This window comes from Eulemur rufifrons, chromosome 12 (genome assembly GCF_041146395.1).
Source record: "Eulemur rufifrons isolate Redbay chromosome 12, OSU_ERuf_1, whole genome shotgun sequence".
Classification (NCBI taxonomy): Eukaryota; Metazoa; Chordata; class Mammalia; order Primates; family Lemuridae; genus Eulemur; species Eulemur rufifrons.
Genome location: NC_090994.1, coordinates 6,424,562 through 6,433,094, shown reverse-complemented (window position 1 = coordinate 6,433,094; position 8,533 = coordinate 6,424,562). Strand labels below are relative to the sequence as shown.

The following is an 8,533-nucleotide window of genomic DNA, read 5'->3' as shown; positions in this document are numbered from 1 at the left end:
ATCTTTTGAGTTTCTTATGAAGGAATTTGAACAGATGGATATATATATAGTTGGAATACATACAGGAAAATGAACTAGAGTCACACATCTTCCCCCCTCTAAGTGAATGTCTTAGTACACTTTCCATGTAAACAAAAGTTATGGTAAGAGTTCCTTAGTCAGAGCTCAGGGCCCATCAGTGATAAGAAAATCCGCAAACTTAAGAACAAATCCTAAACTAAATTCTTACCACTTCAAAAAAGAAAGAAAGAAAAAGAAAATAAAACCAGCGAAGATCCAATCCTTTTTACAGTACAAAAATTTTATTTTTTTGTTAGGATAATTTAAAGTTTAAAACTGAAGTAGACATATTCATTTTACAAACAAGATATTCTTTAAGTAAGACCGTTAAAAACAGTAAACAAAAAAGCTGTCTTTACAAAAAGCTCTGTGCATAGCAACTTTATACTGTATATAACTGACAAAGCAAAACAATTAAATGAAACTATACAGTTTGAAAATGAGACCTTACTGTACAAAAGGTAGAGAAGATAATGGTTTTTAAACCATGCATATTGAAATGTGCAAAGAAAAACTGAAAAGAATTACAATGCTATAACAAAAAAAATGAGATAAATAATGAAGTAAATTGTCCCTTTAAATGAAAAATCTTACACAGCTCCTCTTACAAAGATAGGATAGAATTTGTAGTTACCTATAGAAATACTCGTATTCCAAGTGGCACAAAAATAACCCGGGACTGGAATGATTCAATAGCAATGACTAAAGAGGACAGGGTAGCTTTCTTTTTAATTTATTAGTACACTAAAAATAATCCTTACACACATTTGTACAATTAAATAGATCTGTTGCTGCCAGGGTTCTAGCTGAATGGTCAAGGACGTCTGGTATTTAGTTACACGCATTTTTCGGTGTAAAGCTACCAACAAAGTCTACAATCATTTTGAAGACAGTACTGCACTCATCTTCATGCAAGAGCAAAATTCACAGGTTCTAAAAGCAATGCTACTTAAAAAAACATTTCCTTATGTTGGATTGGCTCAAATCCAGGTCTAAACATGCTTAATTTTGATCTGCCTTCACTTTTGGATGGTAATGTTTCTATTCCACACATTCTTCCCCTTCCATCAGATTTTTCACTGGGGAACTTTTCCTTGTGTGTTTCTGTGTATTTTGGCGCTTCAAGCCCTGACAATGAGGGATTGTCAGCAGTAGTTACAAGCATGCCAGGTTTCCAAAACCTTGGATTCTCATGTGCATAGAAAGAATATAGGTCGTATCGGGTAATTCCAGAATGGATTAAAGGCAATAAGACAGTTGGAGGCTGGATAGGTGTGGGCATGTATCAATGGGGCAAAGAGAAGTGATGCTGAATTAATGAAGAAGTTTTGCAAAATTGGCTCAGATGCGCTAAAGATGTTTTTCCATGAGTGCTGCATCAACTTCTAATGTTGGAACTCCAACCCCAAACCCAGCCTGTGTATGGACTATACTGTGGTGCCAATGAGCCAACGAGAACCCTGACCTTGAAAAAAATAGCATTCGTGTTGGCAATCCTAGTAAGTCTGGGTGTATCTCTAGCATCACACAGGCTCTCAAGAATCCACCACCGTTAGCATCTACAGTAAGGTTTTTGTCCCCTAAGAGCTAGTCGCAGAAACATGAAGCGCCCATCAGAGGGCTGGGTAAGTGCACTGCAGATGTTCCTAATCTCTGCATCTCCCAGGAAGCTGGATCTCCATTTCTTTGAACATCAGGAGAGGGATTTAGGGCTTTTAACATTCCTCTTCCACACCCCATCTCATTCTTGTCTGGAAACAGTGTCAAGTGGGATGCATATGTTTTTTTTTCAAGAGAGTTGAATGCCAGGAAAGGGGAAATTTACACAGAGAGGAAAGGACTTGGGCATTCTAAGACTGACTTCTTGGGAGTCCATGAAAACAGGGGCATCTTCTCCAAATCCTGTCTTCAAGTTCTGTGGGGCTTTATACCTCTGTACTGAACCAGGCAACCAAAAAGGAGGGAGTGTATGGCTCTGTCAAGGACAAATTCCAAGGGGGCCCCTTGGTTTAGAAAGTCACGTGGCTTTGGCTCTTCTTGAAAGTGAGATACTTCTTTCCTTGGGATGCTCAAAGCCTGAGACACTAAAACATGGGCATTCTCTGCATTGCTCAGGGGAGAATGTTGAAAGCTAATGTGAATTTTTAAAAAATATTCCCAAAGACCGAAAGAGACATGTCGTATATTCAGACAGCAGCTGAGAATGAGTTGATGGATTTGAGTATTTGCGTACGTGCATGTACTAGAGTCTGTTTCTGCTGTAGGTTGCTCTGTAGGAATCTATATAAGGTACACGTTCTTGCCCATGGGTCAATAAAATGAAGGAAAAAGAGGGGGATGGGGGATAAGAATCTAGGTAAGTAATGCAGTAATAATCACACACCTTTAAAACTTGTTACTACAGGTTTGCATTTTCATTTTACATCAGGAAGAGAAATTCCTCCCTTCCAAAAAAAAAAAAGGGTCTTAATTTCTACCTCAACTTCTACTTACAATAAGTTACACGTTTATTTATTTAAATAATTGTAAAACATTTTAAATTTTTTCCCTTTTTTTGTTCGGTTTTTTTCTTTTAAAGAGATTAAACTATAAGCAAACACACATACAACATTTCATCATTCAATTCAGGTTTCATTTTAAGAAAGTCTTCCATGCTGGTACCCTGTTTTGTTCAATTTTTTTTTTTCTGCATAAACTAAATTGGTATCTGAAAGGCTTCATAGAAAATAGAAACTTTCAACTTTTTTTTTTCCTACAAAGAAAAACAAATAGTATCCAAAATATTAAGCATTAATCGTTTGCCAATTTTTTTTTCTTAAATATTTTACAAACATAGGAAGGTGGTTTTCATAATGTTCATAACAAAGAATTGCATTTCTGCTCTTAGCACTGACTACGTCAATGACATCTTTTGTCCTTGTCCCCAGCAGGGTCAGTTTGTGTAGCCACCATCAGAGCTACTGGGGGACGTGAGACCGAGATGCCGGCTCCTTGCATACCCAAATGTCTCCATCGTGTTCGTCTGGGGGCGCCACTCTCCCCGCTGCAAAGAGCTCAGAGTGCTTTCCTCATTATTGGTCCATCAGAGTAAGTAGTTTTGTGCTATAACAAAGCAGTTCTTCCTCTTCTTTACATCGGGGGGACTACAAGTCCAGTCATGGCTGCAAGGAACGAGTGACACAGGAATGAGACTGGGAGACCTTGTACGTGAAAGGCTCCGACCTAGATAGAGCAGGGGATGCGAATGCCAGAGTCAGGTGATCCAGAGAGAGGGTGCCCTCAGCTGGTAGGGGAACTGATTTTCCCAGGGACAGCCCAGGAGGGCCCCTGAAGCCTTCTGGGATCACCGAAATACAAATATTGTTGAAGTTTTGCTTGGGAGGCCAAGAGTGCTGTTTTGTTTTATATTAATGGGTTGTATACATAATAGATGCAAGGTAAATTGTAATACATGTGTGATGTATATTTTTAGTAGACTAATTTCCAGATTATACTGTTGCAGATCATTTAGTTAGAACAGGAAAGGAAACTCCAGGTGCTGACTTCCTTAGGCATCAATGTAACAAATCAGACCTTCTTCCCATCCTAGATTTCTTTATATCCATTCTAGTCTAAATTTTTTTTTTTTAACTAGTTCATCTTCCTTTTGCTGATGTATGATGCTCATTCACTAACGAAGGCTGATCCACTAGCATAAGAGACTGATTTAATTCCTAATTTGGGAGTCTCCCTCATCCCCAGCCTTCCTCCCCTCTCCAAGTACAGTCATCTAATGTCTGCTCTATCTAGTTAGAGGATGCAGACAATGCCTGTCTGGGTGGAATCATGTGCGAGATTTTCCCTTGATGTGAGAAATGAACACACAGCCAACCATACTCCTCTGCCTGTGGCTTTCAGAGGACGGGCCCATAGAATTTTCACCTCCTTGGAAAATGGCAGAATAGTTTCCTTGCATCTAGGGATTCTCAAATATCATAGAACCATTTTGCTGAGTGGTGCTTACTAAATTTACAAGCCAAATGGCTAAAATTCTCTCTCTTGCTCCACGCCAGCCAGTCCTCTCAGGCAAAATTGTCAGCCATCTATTTCCCTGCCCATACAGCCTTTATTGAATGTTTGTGAGATCTGGATTAAGGTCTTACACAGCTAGCAAAGCCTTAATTATTTTTGCCTGTATTACTATATATTGAATCGATGTAACTTTTCAATAAAGGTGGTTCAATTCCGGACACTCCCTGATGATTTAGAGATATAGCAACCCTAGTAATTATCCCAGAGTGTAGGAGTTTTTTTCATTTTATTTTTTCTCCTGGAGGGAGCTGGAAAATGAATCAGACACACAGTGTATAATATTATCTCGACAATCTATACTCATCAACTGTAAGTGCCTGATAGATGAGGCGGGACCATGAATGCTGGCGTGCAGCTCTCTGGCAGAATTTGGACTCACCTTCTCAACTGTAACTTGTCTATTGCATTTAAAACTCCTCAGCCCCTTCCTTTTCCTGGGTGCTAAGAGAAGTATCAGGGGAGCTTATGGAAGGGCAGATCCCCTGCATGCTGGAGAACAGCAAATTTTAGGTATTTCTCCTCTTCCTAGTCCCACATCCAGACTGGGGGGAACTACATCTCTGCTGGGTGGTGACCCTGACTTTTTGGTTGTAGAAACCACAGCCAACAGGCACAGGGCAGATGTTAACTGGAGGAAAAGTAAGTATTTTCATTGGGGGACAGGGATGCTTAACTGCACTCTGATTGTCCCATTCCTCTGGCATTTCATGGGAAAGCAGTAATCTCTAGAAAGTGGGTACGGGTAAATGGACAGTGGACTGTCACGGCACAGGCTCTGGAGTCCAAACGTCGGGGTTCAAGTCGTCAGCCACTTGTTTGGCCTTGGACAAACTGCTTAACTAAAGATGGTGACAGTGGCATGACATGAAGGAAATAATTCATGAAAGGTTTCGTTCAGCACGTTGCATGTAGTGCTCAGTAATGGCACGTCTTAGAGAAGAGAGTGTGGGTTGTGCGTGCCCTCTGCAGACGACTAAGACCGTGTCACCTCCGTGGGAGGCTCTCCTCCACACTATCTCTGCACAGGTACAGCTCCCTGCTTGTCAGGCCCCTGCAACCCCAGGACGCCTTCATTCAGGGACCGGGGAGAGTGCATTAACCCTCAGCTTGGTTTCCTCCCTCTCTGCTCCGAGGGGCACCTCCTATTGCTGGACCTTGAACTGACGTTCACCTGGTCCAAAGTGGGGAAGAGTTAGAGGGTAAGACCTCTGAGGACAGCCTCTGTCTACCCTAGCTGCCTCCCTGCCAGGCTGTAGGCATGTCCTTAACCTTGCTTAATTCTTCACAGCCACCTGTGGGGAGAGCTATCAATTTTCCTACTGCCCAGACAAGGAACGTGAGGCTCTGCAAGGACAAAGAGGTTCTCCTCTGCATCCTCTGTTTCTCTACGCGTCACCTGCTGTTTTCATAATTCTTTGCAATTTGGTTAAGGCTACGACCCTAAATTGGCAGGTCCTACTTTTCTTTTCCTTCTCCACCTTCCCAAGGTTCAAATCATCGGAGACACTTGGAGGAAATTTGTAGGATCCAAAGGAGCTTTGAGACTTTGCAGTGATTCCACAGAAATGAAGCTGGAGCCTGGGTCTACGTGGAACCGGGTCGTGGCTCCTACAGACACGGTCAAGAAGGACAGCTCAGCCACATCCCCAGGAGCCTGACCAGGTACGGCTGCCGTCCAGCTCTTCGGGCTGATTCAAACCTGACTTCAGTAACATGCAGGGAGCCCTGGGCCTGTAGCAGGATCCAGGGTGGGGATTAGTGGCCGCCCTGGAGAGAGTCCCCCTAGGCAGGATGGATGGAGAAGAGGTGAGATGACCATCTCTGCTTCCTCATGACAGGGGAGGTAAGGAGGGGGTGGCAAGTGGAGGCTGAGTGACCCTTTTTAACGCTAAACTGAGCATGTTTGCTGAGCCCCCAGGAGTGAGGAAAGGGCTGCATTCCTCCTGCCGTGCTAGTGTGGAGGAAGCCTGTGCCCCCTCCCCACTCTGGCTTGTCCCTCCCACACTGCATTGTCCCAGTGAGACCTGTCAGGCCCTCTACTGGGCTTAAAAACCACGAATAAAACCAGATAACTTAGACAGAGGAAACATCATCACTGAAATGGTCACGGGAAGGAAGATACAGTGAACATCCAGCCATTGTTTTCAGTCTGGAGATGACGCCACCATGAGACAGTTCTGGGCACGTCCCCTAATGAGGGGAGGGAAACCCCTGGCCTCTGACTACACCCGGGGCAGGTGGAGACACTGAGCTACAGGCTGAGCCTGTTTCTCTATGGATTGGACATCTGGATTTTAAAAATCCATCTAATATGCGGAGGTTTCTAACCACCCACACATTGGTGGCACAGAGAGCCAGCTGCGCTGTCCAGTTAGAAATAAAAGAATTTTCAGCAACTCTTCCGAGTGCTGCGTTTTCAGTTCTGGTTTTGACAGTTTCTCTGTCAAGGCAGCTGACTTCAAGGAGATGCCATCGTCTCCAACAGGAGGACGGGACGGGACCCTAGCAGACCTCTGCTCAGCTGCAATTAGAGAATGATGCCTCCCAGGTGTCCCAAGCCCCCAGGCAGATGCCATCCCAAGGACAACAGCGCCCATCTGAACCCTGCCCCCATCATGCTCTGCTGACCGCAGAGGCTGTAATCCCTGAGGGGTTAACCAAAGCTCTGCTCGTCATGAATGTTTTCATATCAAGAAGCGAGGAACTGCCTAAAAATAACGTGGGGCGCCAGTGAGCCCCACTGCTCAGCAGTTTCCAATTTGCTCTTTTGCCACCAGCTCCCTCCTCTCCGCCACGAGATGATGAGATTCTCATGTACTCATCACATTTGTGTTACGTCATGTCATTTTCTATTTTAGGACATTGCTCAGAAATGGGTTTGATGGGTGATGTTAATTTTCGTTCTTAAAAACAGTGTGTCTTTTTCTTTCCTACCCTATCCCTGGTCAGGCACCTGCTGTCAATTTGAGTAGCATGCAACCAGAATTCGCGGAACTTGCTGGTTCTTCCGGATGGCTTCTGTCTACACTTGCCAAGGGAACGTGTATGCACCGAGGATGGAAAACTGATTAGGGAAGCAGTCATCACGGTGTGGCATCTGAGGGGGCACTTTCTGGGAAACAATGATGCTCACAAAGCCATTTCCTGTTTTGGGAGCCCAGACACTCCTGGATTGTGCGTATGGCTCTAGCACAGTTAATTCTACGACCTGCGGAGTTTGCCAACATCTCTGTTTTCCCCCATCTTGCCTTTAGACAGAGCACTGGCCTGGTTGTCCTCCACACCTCAGGGTGAAAACACCAGAGCATCTCTTTGCAGCTGCAGGGCTGGAGCTACAAACTGCTGCTGTGCTGTTTGCGCCTGCTTGGTGGCCCTGTGACACACGGGTCATGCTTACCCCCGAAGTGGCACCTCCGCTTACCTCTGAATCCGTTTCCATTGCCGCTGGAGCAGGCGGGGGAAGGGGAGCCCTGGGGCCTGATGACAGGGGCAAAGGCACTCTTCTGTTTGACAGCAGGAAAAACTGAAGAGGAAAACGGGAGGATGGAGGACGTGCTGGAAGATCCGACGGTGGGACTCGATGACATGACTGGAAAGCAAACGCACAATCAAGGGGGCTCGTCTGGAAATTAAGGTCTTTCTCCGATACACACATTTGGCACACAGTTATTGAGAAATTGTTAATTTCCAGGCATTGATCCAGATTGCAGAGATTAAAAAAAAATTGAATGTGACAACATTCCCACCCGGTCCAGTGGGAGGGACAGACACATACAACCACTAATACAGCACTGATCCCATTGGAGGGATGTGCACAACACTAAGGACATCCACAGGGCAGGCTGCTCGTCTGCCTGGGACGGTCAGGAAGGCAGCAGCAGGAGGTGATACTGGGACGGGTCTCAATTCACGAGTAGAAGCTTGGCAAGAGAAGACAGAGCCCCAACGTGCCTGAAAAACAATCATCAAATTGAAACTGCTTTTCTGCCCTCAAAAGAAGTCCTATCTGGGAGTTACGTGTCTCACTGGTAACTCCTACGACACTGGAGGATTAATGTCTTCTCTGAAAGTGCCGTCTCTGTGGGCCATTTCCTCATTAAACGTAAAAGTTTGTTACCATGTAGAGGATTGTTTCTCTCTCCCTGTACTTTCAGGGCTCCTGGGAAATAAAACTGCAAGTCAGCCTCCCCTGACATAATGTTTAAGGGGAAAAAAACACCAATATTCACCATATTAACATTAAAATGACTTAAGGGAAGCCAAAAGCTAAATGTCACAATTTCCAAGAAAAATAAAGGCCATTGACACGATGAAGTGCCTCACCAACTTACATCATCCGAGAAGATAATTCTATCTTCTGTGTTCAACTTGCTCAGGAAAGGGGTGGAGTTCACAAGGGCAA

General features: G+C 44.4%; 1 protein-coding gene across 8 annotated transcripts in view; it reads right to left on the bottom strand.

Annotated features, from left to right (window-relative positions):
* Positions 1-283: 283 nt before the first annotated feature.
* Positions 284-8,533, bottom strand: part of EBF2 (EBF transcription factor 2) — a 182,765-nt gene continuing 174,515 nt past the window's right edge. For 5 of the 8 annotated variants that reach the window (XM_069485116.1, XM_069485117.1, XM_069485122.1 and 2 more), the window contains 2 exons: positions 7,553-7,720; positions 3,190-3,221 (listed from right to left, as the gene is read on the bottom strand). In XM_069485116.1, the coding sequence (XP_069341217.1) occupies positions 3,190-3,221; positions 7,553-7,720 (200 nt within the window). Of the gene's footprint in view, positions 3,222-7,552; positions 7,721-8,533 lie in introns of all 8 variants that reach the window. The other 3 variants (XM_069485119.1, XM_069485120.1, XM_069485118.1) reach the window with 2 other exon arrangements.